The sequence below is a fragment of the Doryrhamphus excisus genome, chromosome 8 (genome assembly GCF_030265055.1).
Source record: "Doryrhamphus excisus isolate RoL2022-K1 chromosome 8, RoL_Dexc_1.0, whole genome shotgun sequence".
NCBI lineage: Eukaryota > Metazoa > Chordata > Actinopteri > Syngnathiformes > Syngnathidae > Doryrhamphus > Doryrhamphus excisus.
This window is the reverse complement of record NC_080473.1, coordinates 22,049,595-22,068,451: the sequence shown is the minus strand read 5'-3', so window position 1 is coordinate 22,068,451 and position 18,857 is coordinate 22,049,595. Positions and strand designations below refer to the sequence as shown.

Genomic DNA, 18,857 nt, shown 5'->3' with positions numbered 1-18,857 from the left:
AATAAGAACTACATTTGAAACACTTCTATGCTAGGACTACGTTAGCATTAGCATAGCATTTGAGTATGTGGAATCAAACTATGGAATGGATTGAGTAAGGAAATCAAACAATGCACAACGATGAGCCAATTCAAGAAACAATACAAGCAGTTGATGTTTGCTAAATACAAGGATGAAGAGTCTTGAACCAGTCATGATGTGCTATATATATCACTATATTGACACGCACTATGGTACACATTATGGCATTGGATGCTCAGTATGCAACAAAAAAATTTAATTTTAATTTTTGTATTTTTCTAAATTCATTTTTGTATTTTCTAAAATAATTTTCTAATTTTGAAAATAATTTTCTTAATTTTTTAATTTACATTTTTTGTCCCGTACCAAAGTATGAGGTGATATGACCATACAATGACTAATGGGACAATTTTTATTTTTATTTTTAAAAATGTATTTAAAAAATACAAAAATTAATAAAAAAAAATAATTAATTAAATGAATTGGGAACTGATTATGGGATGCACTCAATTGTAATCTGATGCATGTTCAAATGAAATAAAATTAAAATTAGAAAAATTATTTAAAAAATTTAAAAATGTATTTAAATTTTATTTTTAATTTTTAAAGAATACAAAAAATTATTGGAAAAAATACAAAAATGAATGAAAAAAAAAAAAAATTAAAAAACGAAACAAAAATGAATTAAATAAATAAATAACTTCAATTATATTAGGAAAGCAGGAAGTGAACAAATGTAAGAGTTAGTGATTGTAAAAGTACCAGATGGAGGGGTAGGATTTAATAAGCTTTGCTTCTTCCTACTCCTTTTGGACATGTGGAACTGGGAACTGATTATGGGATGCACTCAATTGGAATCTGATGCATGTTCTAATGAAATGAAACCATTACCATTACCATTACCATTACCACTTTCTGTGCATGAAAATGATGATGTTATTCTTTGTTGGTTTTTTGCAACACAAACCATGAGAGGTACAGAGAGAAGAATTGGAGAAAGGATGACTATAGAGCCTAGATCCGGGGTCGGCAACCTTTAGCATCATTTCTACCAAATCTACCAAATGTAAACCCAATTAGAGCCACAAAACCAATGTAACCAGTAAACAGCAGGTAACACTAGATGTATAGTTCCCTTGGCCGTACTGTCACTTTCCTTTTCCAGACCCACGAGCCAACTGGTAATGTTTCTTCAATCATGTTTCCTCAGCTTTTGACGCTGTCAACTGAAATGTAAATACATTTTAAAAAATCAACATCATTTTGACGCGAACGTCACCGAGCAAAAGACTTCTCCGGCTGTACACGACGACGCGGTCTGGAGGGATGGAGTTGATAAAAAAGAGAGACTGAGCGTGGTACAGAAGCATACATCGGGAAAGAGCGATCAATTTCCCTGTGGTTCCCTCAATAGAAGGCGACCCTTTTCATATCTCCCAATTAGATGCTTCCCTAATCAGAGCTACCTCTCCGTTATTGAGAAGGAGACAATGACGCCCCCCCCCATCATCATTGTGCTCCTGAAAGTCTGATACACAAAGACTAGAGCGCCGGGCTGCTATGGAGTCGGGGGTGCGGAGGGGAGGGCGTGGGTTAGTGTTAAAATCACATGTGGAAATCTTTTGGCTCGCCTCGCGGCCCCAGAAAGCTGATGGGGAACAATGGCAGCCCCGCGTAGCATCTGTCATGGCACAATATAAAACCATCATCTTGGCATCCAATGGAGAAAGAAAAAAAAGAGAGGGAGGGCGACAGTGGAATGGTGGTGGGGGGGGGGGGGGGGGGGGTTGGAGGAAGAAGAAGGGGGCCGGGCAAGAGGTTATTCATTTGCAAATCAGGCCCCGGCGCTCGGCTCCATTTCCAGCCAGCGGTTGGGTGCCAGGAGTTAACAAGGTAATCACTTTCAATCCTGCCATTCCATTGTACATCGCACCTTCATCCTGAAAAGAGCCTGGGACTGCTGGGAAGGGGGGGGGGCAATCTGGCTGCCGGCTGACGCCACACACCTGAAGACGCAATCATCATCGCCACATTTGCACACGCGGTGTAACGGTGGTGTGGGCTACCCGTCCATGAACGGCTACCAGACGACGATTCAAGCTATCCCGCAATTCAACGACGCTCTGTTTTCATCCCTTAATAATACAACTTTTGATTTTTTTATATTGTCAGTGAGGGCCTAATATTGGACGGTGGAAGCAAGAAGTGGATTCCACATATTGAGTGGGGCCCGGCCCCTTAACTCACATCAAAATTGACGATTAATGTGGTCTGGATTGTTGGGTGTTTATATTTATATTTATATTTATATTAGATATACACTACTCACTTGAATATTGTTTTTGTTTCCCCCCCCCCAAAAAAAAATTCATGCATTTCCCAAACAAATAAAATGAATGAGATGATTTAGAAAGAAGGATGTATATTTTTGCATAGAGGCCTACTATCAACAACTGTCAGTCCTCTGCATCAATCTCCTGGTATGGCTGCTAATCCAAGTTCATCATTTTAGAAGGCTAATAGATGATTAGAAAAGACATCTAAAAATCTCTTACCATGCTGTTAACTACTCCCTTCAGAGAGCAGCACAAACTGGGTCTAACAAGGACAGAAAAACACTACACAAATATGTGAGAGTGTGTAGTTTAAGACAAAGACCTGGCAGCTGCACTAAATAGTAGCTGTCAATCACCAGTGTCAGTATCAACAGTGAAGCGGCCGCTTCAGGATGCTGGACTTCATGGCAGGACTGCCAAGAAAAAGCCAGATCTCAGACTGGACCAAAACAATTTCCAAGTGATGCCAAACAAAATATTTTCAATTAATTATATTATATTAATATAATATATTATATTATATAATATTATATATTATATTATATTGGCATTATCATAAAATAATAATATAATAAAAATAATAATATAAGATAATAGAATTAATTATATTTAATTAATATAATATATAATATTGTATTTCAATATTTTCAATTAATTATATTATATTAATATAATATATAATATAATATTATATATTATATTATATTATTATTTTGATGAAATGGTGGCCAGTTTTGAATGACCAATTGACCTTGTCTACTGAGACAGGTCTTTGTTTTAGTATTTTAGAACATATTACAATATATTTTCTTGGAGCTGTTCAGTGACGATTTCAATCAATCAAAAACAGGAACTATTTCACATCGTTAGTAATTCATTTGGTCATAAATGAAGACAAAAGAGCCAAAAGAACCGACTCTCTAAAATGAGCCGTAATTGACGTGACTAATTGACTGCAGCTGATTGGGTCAAAGAATTACTCTGAAACAAAACATTCCTGACATCCATCCATTTTCATATCACATTCATAAATCTGACATAAATGCTGTGCCTTTATGTAAAAGAACAATTGAATGAGGATCCAAAATGAATTTGATTGGGCCCTGATTGAAAACCAATACATTATTTTCAGCAAAGTTTGACACAAGACGGCATCATTTGGAACACAATTGATCCAGGTGATATTTATTCACCCTTGCATGGACTAAATGAAAACAGCAGCAGCGTTGGAGCTAAAGCTGGAGAGAAAGGCAAAGCAGGACGTGTAGAACGGTCGAGAGAGAGAAAGAACACAAAGCTAAACCTGTTCTAATCCTTTCCTCCTCTTTAGCTTCTGTCAGCTGGAACCGGCTGGCTCCAGAGGCAGTTAGCCGCGGTTAGCGTCTCCTTTGCATAATCAATATGACAACCTTATTTTTCTGATGCAAACGGGATTTGTGTTTGTTGACCTGCGTGTGTGTGTGTGTGTGCGTGTGTGTGTGTGTGTGTGTGTGTGTGTGTGTGTGCGTGTGTGTGTGTGTGTGTGTGCGTCCCGTCAGCCTCTGGCCAGCCTCAGTCATGGCCCTCTTTAGCCCTAATTAGATTAGGTGCGATTATCCCGGCTCTACCTTCCAAGTGTACAGGCAGGATAAAACGTCCACAAAGGCCGGCCTGTCACAGGGACCGGGGTCCGGTCTGCAAGGTTATCGGGGGTCCGGGGAGACACGTCGCATACATTTGTTATTCATTTCATCTGCACGGCGAGCCTTTTTCCACTTGTCTTCTTTTCTCGCTGCTCTTGCGGGTGTCAATGCGGCGTAATCACTTGCGGGGGTAAGTCTTTTTTTTTTTTTTTTTTTTTTTACTCCCGTCTGTCCGTCAGAATACAAAACAACATGGCCCCGAGCGCTTTCAGCCTGGCCTGCAGGGAGACACGTCAGGAGCGTGCATGCACTCGAGAAAACAAGAGACTATAGAAAACTTATGTATACTGTACACCAGGGGTCTCAAACACGAGGCCCGCGGGCCAAATGTGGCCCGCAGGACACTAGTTTGAGGCCCCCGCCTTGATATGAAAGTTTAAAGTTTGATATGGATGCTGTATGGTATCATGTACCCAGAAAAAATGATTACGTTTGATTCATGTTCATGTTAAAGGTTAAATAACTGTTAATAGTTATCCTCCCTAGCCGTGTGGAAGTGGTAAGTTTTTGGCTATTTAAGTTGAAAGGAAATAACTTGAAGGTTACCGTTTAGGTGGCTAGCTCTCTAGTTTGCGAGTTAGCATGTGTCTCAAGACCCTGCAGTTGCGCAATATGTTGTAAATAAAAAGAGTATAGCTAAAAATGTCATCCAATACTTCTCTATGCAATTCGATATGTGACAAAAATAAAAATAAACATTAAAAAAAATTAAAACTATATTATGAAAGCAGGAAGTGAACAAATGTAAGAGTTAGTGATTGTAAAAGTACCAGATGGAGGGGTAGGATTTAATAAGCTTTGCTTCTTCCTACTCCTTTTGGACATGTGGAACTGGGAACTGATTATGGGATGCACTCAATTGGAATCTGATGCATGTTCAAATGAAATGAAACCATTACCATTACATTACCATTACCATTACCATTACCATTAGTAAAGAACAGAAAAAGGTAGAAACAAACTTTTTTTTCTGATGAAACATTTTGGTAATACCATGTCTATATAGTCCTAGAACATAATCTGAGTGCCTTGAAAAATCAGTCAAAATCATCAGAAATGGCCGGTACCAACAGGGACACCTTTTGTACTATATACTACTACAGTCATAGATAGAATAGATAGTTTGTTGTATATTTTAACAGCCTGTACTACTACAAGCATGTCGCCTGATGAATACAATGAACACTAGTACATGGAATGTGTAAAACTAGACATCAGGACATATTTGCAGGGGTAGAGGTATCATCTACTGTTTGTGGTCAAATATAAGCATTTTGACCACAAATATCATTAAGTGTGATATCCTAATTATGTGTCATGCGGCCTGTATCGTCTTTTCCTGTGCAAGATTGTTATTGTTAGCTAAAACAAGCGTGAGAAAAGACCTTTGACTGTTTACTGTGGAAATGAGTGGAAGACTATACGTAGTATGCATGTATGCAAACAGAGGACATAAGAGAATAAAAGGAGGGGAACGGCATAATTGGATCGGTGGCGTGTGTGTTTGTGTGGGGGGGGGGGGGGGGGGGGGGGGTCCTCTATTTGGCCGGGTCTGGTCTCTGTCATCGCGCTCCAGGCCTGGCTTCTTTCTGCCCCTGCAGCAGGTCTCAAACACATCAACACACTCGTGCACGCTCACAACGCTAAATGTGTTAGCGCTACAAATCGCCAGCGGTCCAGGAGCCAGATTTGTCCCATGACCCCCCCCCCCAGTGTGTCTATGTCTATGTGTGTGTGTGTGTGTGTGTAGTTTTTTTTCCCTCCATGCAAGTATTTGCATACTCCTTTAACAACTCACTAAATGGTTAACCAGATTACAGAGCGCACTAAGTGGATTGTCACAGCTCGCTATCGCTCACCGGGGGTGTCTCTCCTGTGATTAAAAGTGGCCAGATCCCCCCCCCCCACGTCACCCCCCCTCGCTCTCTCTCCGTAACAAACAGGCACACATGGACACATTTGGACATGGAGCCCAAACGGGTCATTCCAAGGCAAAGGTTGGATTGATGATAGAAAGTGGCGCCGAAAACGCTTTTCACACACTTTTACTCATGCAGCGTTACGGCTGGACTAATTATCCCATGCTGGTCTCGCATTAAATCAGGGGTCTCAAACACGCGGCCCCCGGGCCGACTGTGGCCCGCAGGACACTAGTTTGAGGCCCCCGCCTTGATATGAAAGTTTAAAGTTTGATATGGATGCTGTATGGTATCATGTACCCAGAAAAAATGATTACGTTTGATTCATGTTCATGTTAAAGGTTAAATAACTGTTAATAGTTATCCTCCCTATCCGTGTGGAAGTGGTAATAAAATACTTGTTTAGGAGGCACTGGTTCATCACTTTTTGCTCTTTTCCTTCACAAGTTGTTGAAGAATTAGACCAGGGGACTCAAACACGCGGCCCCGCGGGCCAAATGTGGCCCGCAGGACACTAGTTTGAGGCCCCCGCCTTGATATGAAAGTTTAATGTTTGATATGGATGCTATATGGTATCATGTACGCAGAAAAAATGATTACGTTTGATTAATGTTCATGTTAAAGGTTAAATAACTGTTAATAGTTATCCTCCCTATCCGTGTGGAAGTGGTAAGTTTTTGGCTATTTAAGTTGAAAGGAAATAACTTGAAGGCTACCGTTTAGGTGGCTAGCTCTCTAGTTTGCGAGTTAGCATGTGTCTCAAGACCCTGCAGTTGCGCAATATGTTGTAAATAAAAAGAGTATAAATGTGACTATAGTCGTGTTTTGTCATGTCTACAGGGCTCTAATAATGCTTTGTTCATTTTAATGTTTTTATTATTTATATATATATATATATATATATATATATATATATAAATTATTATTATTATATTTATTACTGATTGATTGATTTCTTTATTCTTGATTTGTTTATTTATTTTTCATCTTATTTTGTGTAGAAAAATAAAAAGTAAGATATTTGAGAACAGTGGAATGTTTTATCAGAGCTTTTCTTGTAGAAAATTGGAACCAAAGCGAAGTTCTTTAAATTTTTTTGTTTTTAATAAATGCCTTTTTGGGTTTTTTTTTGGAAAACCAGTCTCGCCCAGACCCTAGCTCCAGTGGCCCCCAGGTAAATTGAGTTTGAGACCCCTGTAAGAGATACTAGAAAGCTAACACAAGAGGAAGGTTAAGCATAATATATACAAAAACTCTAAATGAGTGGAAATAATCCACAAAGTCAAGGAAATTTTCATTCAAATTATGACTTCAGGTTGTGTTATTACAATAAAAAACACATTTCTTTCTGCAGCAGTGATATAAAGCTGGGAAAAAAAAGATCTAGTATTCATCCTAAAAGGCGGTTTCATGTGTTTTCAAGTCTGGATGCAATGTTCATTATCATCATCATCATCATCATCATCATCATCATGGAAAGCGTACCTAATGACTAAATCCAGCCAAGGGCCAAGAAACAATACGTAAAAAGCAGGCATCATTCCGATTTGACCTCACCCCCACGACAACCCCCCCCCCCCCCCCCCCCCCCCCGCACGAATAAGAGCTCATTGATCGGAGCCGATGTGAGAACATCCTAACCTTCCGAGGACGCCGTTTGAAGTCTCTCTCACCTCCCAAAGTCCCGCTTCCATAACCAGACACAGCCTAGAGTACAACGCAACACAAACGCACAAACGCACAAACGCACACACACACAGTCGCATCCATACCACCCATACACGCTCTTCCCAACAGGCCCAGCAGATGCCGCAGGCTTTGGCTGCCTGCGTACTCGTACTTTGTGTGTGTATTACTACACTAATGAGCTGATAGATGTTCAACAGACGCAAAAAACACACAATCATTTCCTCAGAGTCAAGCGAGAAGGGAGTCAAACAACAACACAAAGTGCATGTGTGTTTGTGTTTGTGTTATTTTATTTTCTGTCTGCCTTAAAGCGTCTTGTCTTGCAGAGGTGAAGGCTGAGAGATGGAGCAATGCTAGCCAAGCTCAGGCCTGCGGGCCCCGATGAGACCCCGGTGGCGTGTTGCTGGCTTCTGTTTGTCGAGGGTAAAAATGTGCTAATGGGAGAATTTGGTCAACAGAATAAGAAGCGGATGAAAGGGGGGGGGGGGTTCAAGGCTTGAATCTAAATGCAATCCCTCCTCTATTCCTGCTCCTTCACACGTTCCCAACGCGACTCGCTGGTAGACAAAGACATCACAAGACGCTCTAATGAAACGGAGACGGGCATTTGGTTTTGTGTCCAACCCCAAAGCTCATTAAACCAACTTGGGTTTTACGAGTCTCTCCACGCTGATCCCTGTGCCGGCGTGATCCCAAAGTCAGGCTAGTGGTATGACATGGAGGCGGGCCGACCCTGCAAAGATGGGGAGTTCACCTTAATTGGGAAGAGCTCCATGGATTTAAGGATTGAGGCCACGTTCTTACCTCCGTAGTCCGGTACAAAGAGGCGGAGACTGACAAGGTGAGTACTCAGGTGATGGACACACTAGCCACCAGTTTTTCTCTTTCCCAATGGAATCTTTCCCAATGACCTTTCCAAAAGTAATGGTATCCATGGAAAGGAATATTCCAATCTCTTGTCTACATGCGCCGCTATAATCAACCACAATAGTCAATGGGGCATGCCCAGTAAAACGTAAACACCAACAGGAGTTTTTCAATGGGGCATGCCCAGTAAAACGTAAACACCAACAGGAGTTTTTCTCTTTCCCGATGAAATCTTTCCAGGAGTTTTTCAATGGGGCATGCCCAGTAAAACGTAAACACCAACAGGAGTTTTTCAATGGGGCATGCCCAGTAAAACGTAAACACCAACAGGAGTTTTTCCTCTTTCCCGATGAAATCTTTCCAGGAGTTTTTCAATGGGGCATGCCCAGTAAAACGTAAACACCAACAGGAGTTTTTCAATGGGGCATGCCCAGTAAAACGTAAACACCAACAGGAGTTTTTCCTCTTTCCCGATGAAATCTTTCCAGGAGTTTTTCAATGGGGCATGCCCAGTAAAACGTAAACACCAACAGGAGTTTTTCAATGGGGTATGCCCAGTAAAACGTAAACACCAACAGGAGTTTTTCTCTTTCCCGATGAAATCTTTCCAGGAGTTTTTCAATGGGGCATGCCCAGTAAAACGTAAACACCAACAGGAGTTTTTCAATGGGGTATGCCCAGTAAAACGTAAACACCAACAGGAGTTTTTCTCTTTCCCAATGAAATCTTTCTGAATGACCTTTCCGAAAGCAATAGTATACATGGAAAGGAAAATTCCAATTGCGTGTCAACATATAATCAACCAGAATAGTCAATGGGGCATGCCCAGTAAAACATAAACACCAACATCACGTGATACCGACTTCCTCCAGTTTTTCTTTCACTTGTTGGAATAACTCCGTATTGCCGTCTTGCTAATATTTTTAATATAGATATATATATATATATTTTATTAAAGTTTTTATTTTAATTTTTTTTAATTGGATTGGATTTATATATATATATACACATATTAATGTTTTAATATTTGAGTAAAAGTGTACTTGTGAATGGCGTATAGAAGGGTTTAGATTGTGTTCCACAGATGGCGCTAATGCACACCAAAGCTGCTTGCCAACCGCCAATAAACAACAGAAGAAGAAGAAGAACGCAGTCTGACAACTTTCCGTTTGAGCGGGTACAAGATACCTCAATGGGATTGGGGAAAGGAATATTCCACCCCTGGGAATCCCATGATATATTCATTGGGATTGGCACTTTTCTTTGGGAATGAGGTGTATACAAAGGTTACATTCTTTCCCTTTGAGCAAATATCCTGAATGGAATTGGAATATTTGGGTTCATCAACTTGATGACTGCGTACGTGATGCTGCTAATCTTGATAATCCCACCTACGCCAACCCAACAGCAACACATCCTTTACATTTCGCCACCTCAGTGTACTCCTCTGCAAAAATGATCAAAGTCTGAACAACCGCAGTACTTAATAACGATAGCGGCCTCTTTTCAAATTTGTCATGAAAAGTATTCCACCTTTTGTGACAAAGTGCCATCTGTTACTGGAGTCGACACTTGTGCGCTTGTGTTGTTTGCAGTTGGGAAGCGGATCACAACAATAGGTGAGGAATGGCAGGATGCTTCTGTCAGCCGAGCGTTTGGGTGCAGGCAAACGCTCGTTCATGAAAGGAGCTCAATGCACGCGTGTTTTTGTACACACGCTTCAAACAAACTACTACATAGTTGCTCTGTTTTCATGGGGAAAAATACAAAAACATGCGTCTCTTCACGACACCCAATGGAACGTTGGGGTGTTAAAGCCCAGGCACCGACCACAAAATTTAGATTTTTTTTGTGTTTTTTGTGTTTTTTTTTTTTATCAAGTAGTAGTTGTGGTGACCATACGTACAAAATATCTGAACGTGTGTTGGCCGCATTGATTACATACGTGGTGGATGCGTATTGCACACGACACACATAGGACTCCACAAGTGCGATGTACGAAAACATTTACCCGACGCCAGCAAAACCTACGAATGACACACATCAGCCGTACGGACAACACATCAGGACGTGCATGAGAAGTAGTTGTCGACCGATTATTGGCCCACTGCATTTAAGACATAGAACATCATCCCAAAAGTAAAATATGGTGGTGGTAGTTTTTTTTTATTATTATTTACTTATTTTATTTTATTTATATTTTTATCACATACCAAAGTACTGGGTGATATGAGCATCCAATGCCATAATGGGTACCATAGTACGTGTCAATATAGTGCTATACAGTAAACCTGGGATATATCGGATTCAATTGTTCCCACTGGTTTTGTCCGATATAAGCGAAATCCGTTATATGTGTATATCGGAAAATGTCCGTTTTCCGCATATATGGGATTTATATCCGGTATATGCGTAAATGGGATTTTATCCGTTATAAAAAGGCACTTCCTTGACTATGTTTCCAATGTACCTGGACGCGCAGGCAACGCTGCAAACGCTGCAAATGACGTCGTATAGCGGCCTGTCACCATTCGGCCAATCGGAGCGCCACGATGCGGCCATCCGATATATGCCAGGGAAATTTCATGGAAATGCATTGGAACGGGACTGGAGATTTTGTCCGAAATAGGCCAAATCCGTTATAAAAAATCCGATATATGCAATGAATTTTTATTGGAAATGCATTACAGAAAAATTCTTTTTTATCTGTCCGTTGTGAGCGAATTTCCGATATATCCGAGTCCGATATATCCGAGGTTTACTGTATATAGCACATCATGACTGGTTCAAGACTCTTCATCCTTGGATTTAGCAAACATCAACTGCTTGTATTGTTTCTTGAATTGGCTCATCGTTGTGCATTGTTTGATTTCCTTACTCAATCCATTCCATAGTTTGATTCCACATACTCAAATGCTATGCTAACGCTAACGTAGTCCTAGCATAGAAGTGTTTCAAATGTACTTCTTCCCTGAGATCATATTTCTCCTCTCTTGTAGAGAAGTATTGGATGACATTTTTAGCTAATTGATTATTTTTAGCCTTATGCCTTATTTTAGCGGTTTGAAGATGAACCTAATCAGGAAGTTGAAGTATTTGTGATTTTAGAAATAAGGAGTTAGTATGTTCTCTGTAGGCGGCATTATGAATTATCCTTACATTTGTTCACTTCCTGCTTTCCATAATACAGTTTGAGTTTTTTTTTGTTTGTTTTTGTTTTTTTTTATACTATAATAAATATATACAATATTATAAGCAGTCTCCTGCATTTAATAGTGGCAAGGAAAGTTGATATTCAGCAGTTAGTAGTTAGGCCTGTCGCTCCCCTGGCGTTGGAGTACGCACCCCCGACAGCAGCCTGCCAACAACGTTCAAAAGTGTGAATTGTAGGCTAACATAATAAACAGACTTTGCCGGGGAAAGCCTCAATTAAGCCAAAGCAGACAAGCAGTCAGACTCCAAAGCCAAGGGGAAACAAAACACGAGGCTGACCTTCCGACCCCGTACACAAGTCTGGGTAAACACTCGCACTCGCACACCCCTAGCATCACCCGCTTAGCCTTTGCCACCGCTGAAAAGCAACAAGATCTCTTAACAAGAGCTCGTCGCTTTCAATAAATGTTGCATGGAAACATGGCGGCGGAACACCGAGATGCACGCTGTCATACTAGAGGAGTGCTAAATGTTTAATGACGACAACAGCACGCGCGCAACACAGTCGGTTGTCAGGGTGGTGCCGCTCGCTCTGACGGGGGGGGGGGGCTCCCTCTTTCATCCTGACAGACTCTCGAAAAAGCTCCCGTGCTTCCCTGCCATCAATATGCCGCTTGCCGAATACCACCCAGCAAGCAAACCTGGATGTAAATGAGGCTGGAGTACTACTGCAGTGTGTGTGTGTGTGTGTGTGTGTGTGTGTGTGTGAGCGACTAAACGATAAGGATCACGGCGCTTAAAATAAGACCCAACCCCCCCCATCATCAGCATTAGATCAAGAAGAGGAAGAGAGGAAATGAGCGAGAAGACAAGATGGCAAGGAATATTCCTGAAAGCTTTGCCACATCTGTCAGCTGTCTTTCCTGGGCTCAAGGAGCATTTGTCAGGAACCTCATCTCCTGTGGAAGCATCTGAGAAGCATCCGTGTCATCCCGCTTTTGGATGCTGATGACAATACGACAAGAACCAAAGATAGGCCGGCGACATTTCCAGTAGAGAGAAGAAGTTTACTATCCATTTCTATTCTGCAGGGCTGGACAATAACGATGTACCGATGGTTAAAACAAGTTCTAACTAAATTGGGGCAATAAATCCAATCAGTGATATTCCCGTCGGGCAATTCTGGTGCTAATTTGCAAACCAATCCTTGCAAATCTTGAAATGGACCAATCAGAATCCTTTATTTAGACCGTTTTGTCGGTTGTTGGCGATCAACCAATCAGCGATGGTTTGACTAGGAAAACATCTATCATGGCGTCCCTGCCAACATGGTCTAATTCAGGGGCCTCAAACTCAATTTACCTGGGGGCCACTGGAGCTAGGGTCTGGGCAAGGCTGGGCCGCATCAGGTTTTACAAAAAAAAAAAAAAACACATTTATTAAAAACAGAAAAATATACAAACTTTTCTTTTCTACAAGAAAAGCTCTGATAAAACATTCCACTGTTCTCAAATATCTTAATTTTTATTTTTCTGCACAAAATAAGATGAAAAATAAACAAAACAAGAATCAAGAAAATCAGTAATAAATAAATATAATAATAATAATAAAAAGTTAAGAAAGCACATATAGTTGGTGGGTAGACAAATGATTTTTTTCAGATGAAAATGAACAAAGCATTATTAGAGCCCTGTAGACATGACAAAACACGACTATAGTCACATTTATACTTTTTATTTACAACATATTGCGCAACTGCAGGGTCTTGAGACACATGCTAACTCGCAAACTAGAGAGCTAGCCACCTAAACGGTAGCCTTCAAGTTATTTCCTTTCAACTTAAATAGCCAAAAACTTACCACTTCCACACGGATAGGGAGGATAACTATTAACAGTTATTTAACCTTTAACATGAACATGAATCAAACGTAATCATTTTTTCTGGGTACATGATACCATACAGCATCCATATCAAACTTTAAACTTTCATATCAAGGCGGGGGCCTCAAACTAGTGCCGCGTGTTTGAGACCCCTGATTAGATCCAATACCAAGTGCTGATTTTGCTACAAGCTACAAAATCTAGCGCTTCCATTTCTCTGTGTATTTTTCACAAATTATTGTTTGACCATTGAGCATTTTTTTCTGGATTAAAAACACTTTACTAGTACACAAATGTGTCTATTCAATAATGTTTGATTGTGGTGCACAACTTGTAAATATCACTGCTTACTACGACTACCATGTGTAAGGTAGTATGGTATGCCATGTTAACATTTTAATGTCGAGCCCTGGCTTGATATGCGTGGCGAAGGAAAGCGACGTGTCCAACCAGAGGCCAAGATATTTGTACCAGGTCACAAACTCCACTTCAGACCCGTTGACACAGAACATTTTGGGAGTTGGAGTGAGATCAGGTTTCCGGTTAAAGACGATGCATTTGGTTTTCTTAGAGTTAAGGACAAGGTGAAGGTTGTGGAAGTGCTGCTTTTTGAGGAATTTGAGGAATTCTGTGCTTCCAATGTATTAAGTAGACCATTTTATATGACGGATACGCTGAGATGAAAACACAACAAAATAATTCATCATCACTTCAAAGTGGTTTGATTGAAGGCGTATTACTTTCAACATTGTCAACATTCATTTTCAAGGAACAGTTGTCCATACATTATTACATGATATATATACATTATACATTATACTGTATATTGCCTTTCTTTGATCCGTATCAGCAAAGCAAATAAAGCTAGGACAAAAAAAATACATATTTTTAAGCCAGACGGCTATATCCATTTTCTTATTAAGGCTTCAATATCCTTCAGCATTGATAGGAATCTGACGCTTTATCTCTGACCTCGCTCTCGCTGGTCTTTTTATATGAGACACGTGCACACACGGTTGTGCTGTCCACCTTTTTAATACGGTTCAAACTGGATATCCTGGCGTCTACTCGCACAACCGGGGGGCGGATTGCTGGGACCGGCCCCGCCAGTCGGCCTCCAAAGTCAGATGCAGCATCCCAAATGATGCCACATCCCAAAGCTGCATCCCTAGCAAATGTCCTGTTATTCCGAATCTCGTCCGGAACTAAACTTATAACATCATAAGTTCCATTGGAGTCAGAACAGGGCTCTACATTAAAAACAGGGGTCTCAAACATGCAGCCCGCGGGCCAAATGTGGCCCGCAGGACACTAGTTTGAGGCCCCCGCCTTGATATGAAAGTTTAAAGTTTGATATGGATGCTGTATGGTATCATGTACCCAGAAAAAATGATTACGTTTGATTCATGTTCATGTTAAAGGTTAAATAACTGTTAATAGTTATCCTCCCTATCCGTGTGGAAGTGGTAAGTTTTTGGCTATTTAAGTTGAAAGGAAATAACTTGAAGGCTACCGTTTAGGTGGCTAGCTCTGTAGTTTGCGAGTTAGCATGTGTCTCAAGACCCTGCAGTTGCGCAATATGTTGTAAATAAAAAGAGTATAAATGTGACTATAGTCGTGTTTTGTCATGTCTACAGGGCTCTAATAATGCTTTGTTCATTTTAATATGAAAAAAATCATTTGTCTACCCACCAACTATATGTGCTTTCTTAACTTTTTATTATTATTATTATATTTATTTATTACTGATTGATTGATTTTCTTTATTCTTGATTTGTTTATTTAGTTTTCATCTTATTTTGTGTAGAAAAATAAAAAGTAAGATATTTGAGAACAGTGGAATGTTTTATCAGAGCTTTTATTGTAGAAAATCGGAACCAAAGCACTGAAAAAGTTTGTATATTTTTCTGTTTTTAATAAATGCGTTGTTTTTTTTTTTTGTAAAACCTGATGGGGCCCAGCCTTGCCCAGACCCTAGCTCCAGTGGCCCCCAGGTAAATTGAGTTTGAGACCCCTGCTCTAGATAGAAGCCATGCCTCAGTTGATTAGCATCCATTTGACTAAATAAATGCCTCACCTCAAATCTTTGACTACTTTGATTAGGCTCGTTAGCGTCTGAGGATTTTTAAGGAGGTTAGTATTTGTATTTGTATTTTATTGTTTTGAGAAATTTGAGCAAAAAATGAAGTGCAATTGGTTTCTTGCAGTACCAGGCTCTCATCTTTGGGTGTCCTCAGTCCCATTGGAGCATGCCATGGTCGGGAAGAATGAAGGCAGAGACCTCTAAGGTAGTTTTGACCTGAAGCAGAGCATCCTTCCACCTTTAAGTCTGCAATGTGATTTGCTGATGTCCGTCTGTCGCTACGACGCTATAACTGTGTTGTCTTTCACCCTGGGTGGACGCGCTGAAGACACCGGAGATGCTGAAGATCATGTTATGAACCCAATGCAGGTGGGTCTAAGTTGGCTTGGAGATGGCCAACTTCTACCCAGCTGCCAAAAAAGGAACTGAGGAGGTTACAAGCCTTGTATCTTCTCTTCCAAGAGGGAACTAGATGAGATTACCAGGAAGGTAAAGGCGATGTTTGATTGCGGAGGGAAATTGGAGGAGAAAAGCCTGACGGTAAAAGGATGGATGATGTGAGGCTAAGGTTCATATTTAGCGTCTTAGTCCGCATGTCCTCTGTGGAGTGGACTTTAAGTGAGATCGTGTTTGAGTCCACTGGTTCGGGGTTCTACAAATCACTTACCCCTTTTTCTCAGACTTGTCCTTGCTCCTCTCGCCGCCTCGGTCCCGTCCCTTGTCCCTATCCTTGTCTTTGTCCCGGTCGCGGCCCTTGTGTCGGCTGCGATTGCTCCGCTCTCTGCTGCGGCTCCTACGGCGGCCGTGGCTCCGGCTGCGGGAACGCCGGTGGCGAGAGTGGGACCTACAAAGATGGAGGCTACTTTTAGACGTACGTTTATAGACCCAAATGTTTGCCTTCATGTTCATACACGGTCTCGGGTATCGTACAATATTGTGAGCACCAAACTAGTCAGACAAATAAATCCCACGAGTGTCGGTGACGGATAAATAACCCGCCACGGGGCCCAAGAAGGTTGCAAGTGCCGAATTGTGATAAAGGAGGTGAGAAACACTTTTGAATTCAAGAAACAACTTTCTGTATGGCGGCACGGTGGTCGAGTGGTTAGCACGCATACGTCACAGCTAGGAGACCAGGGCTCAATTCCATCCTCGGAATGTTCCTAGCATGTTCTCCCCGTGCATGCGTGGGTTTTCTCCGGGTACTCCGGTTTCCTCCCACATTCCAAAAACATGCTAGGTTAATTAGCCACTCCAAATTGTCCATAGGTATGAATGTGAGTGTGAATGGTTGTTTGTCGATATGTGCCCTGGGATTGGCTGGCCACCAGTACAGGGTGGCAGTATTTTTTGTTCTTTATTATATATTTGGGGGTCTTGAAGCGATAATTGGGTTAACACTCTTCCTGATTTCCTAATATAACTGAAGTTATTTATATATTTAATACATTTTTGTATTTTTTTAAATATATATATTTTAAACACATTTTTGTATTTTTTAAATAAGTGTTTGTATTTTTTTTAATTTTATAAATATTTTTTTCATTTTTTAAATACATTTTTGTATTTAAATTTTTTTTTTAATATTTTTATTTTTATAAATATATATATTTTTAATTTTTTGAATATTTTTTTAAATAAAATGTTTTAATTTTAACATGTCAAAAAGGAGTAGGAAGAAGCAAAGCTTATAAATCCTACCCCTCCATCTGGTACTTTTACAATCACTAACTGTTACATTTGTTCACTTCCTGCTTTCCTAATATAATTATTTATTTATTTATTTAATACATTTTTGTATTTTTTAAATATATATTTCTTATATAATAATATATAATATATATATATATATTTTTGTATACATTTTGTATTTAATATTTTTCTTTATTTTTATAAATATATTTTTTTATTTTTTAAATAATTTTTTTAAATAAAATGTTAATTTTAACATGTCCAAAAGGTTTGAAAAACAACATTTTTTGGAAAAAAAGAACAAAAACCAAGATACCGATGTATATTAAACTTTTCCCAGTTTGAGGAAGAGACATTTAAAGCAGATGATTTTTGCTCCAACAAATATTACCAGTCCCGTAGAGATAGGAAAAATGGATCTGTGTCGTAACCCCCACTTTTGTCAATAGTTCTGACAAGAACATATCCACTATGTAATAAAAACATAAAAAACATGACATTAAAGGTGAAAAAAAAAGAAATCGATTGCAGATGACAGCCCGGCTGATGTAACGCTGCCTTCATGGAGTCGTTATAAGAGATAGAGGCCATGTCATTCTTGGGACCGTCTTCCTAAAGCGTGGAAGTTCATCCTTCACCGTTTGCCTCCAACGACACGCTTACATAAAATCAAACACACACACACGGAGCAGAGATGGAGCCAATTAGAGGCGGGCTCGGAGGAGGACCCATCCTCGGTATTGATCCCAGACGCTGACCCTCTGGTCTGGAAAAGATTTACAGTGGAGGATTTACTCTGGTAGTTAAAGCCCACGAGTCAAATAGTTGTTTACACGCATCGCAACCCCGAGCATGACCTCAACCTCAAACCAAAAAACCATCATGACTTATTAACGCTACTTGTCACACCATTCAAGCTAACGCAACGTTAGCTTCAACCCCCAGTAGAAATCAGCGGATGCGATACCGTTATTTTCCATCATCTATCATTTTATTGATTTGTCTATAAAAAGAGTCAAACCTGCTGTCCGCAAGCTTTATTGCTTCCCCCCCCCCTCCCCCCCCACCTTTATTAGTTTGCAGTTTGGGACGTCCACAGCTGTCTCTCTGCCGACGGAAAACTAATCACTTTCTTCAGACGCCTGTCACCATCCGAACAGACAACAGTCTGACAACTGTTGCAGTCCATTAGGAGCACGGGACGACGTTCCCATCGCTGTTGGGAAAAGGACCTTCAATTCTGGTGGGGGGTTTTTTTGGACTTGAAGTTCAGGACTGCATTAAGTCAGATACTGTCCTCACCAGCCACGTTCACATGAGGGGTTTTTATCTTTAACCACGACCCCCTTCTTCGGAATCATTTTTGTGTGACGTTCCACTCACAGTAGCCACGTTTACACATTTACAAACTTTATTTAAAAAAAATATATATATAAAAATAAAAATATATATTTAAAAAAGTACAAACATTTATTTAAAAAAAATACAAAAATGTATTTAAAAAAAAAAAAATATATATATATATATATATATA

At 40.1% G+C, this 18,857-nt stretch overlaps 1 protein-coding gene across 5 annotated transcripts in view; it reads right to left on the bottom strand.

The window, feature by feature from the left end:
* The window catches only part of rsrc1 (arginine/serine-rich coiled-coil 1), a 162,680-nt gene that overhangs the window by 87,058 nt on the left and 56,765 nt on the right, over nt 1-18,857 (bottom strand). For all 5 annotated transcript variants that reach the window (XM_058080729.1, XM_058080728.1, XM_058080730.1 and 2 more), the window contains one exon: nt 16,299-16,475. In XM_058080729.1, the coding sequence (XP_057936712.1) occupies nt 16,299-16,475 (177 nt within the window). The remainder of the gene's footprint in view (nt 1-16,298; nt 16,476-18,857) is intronic.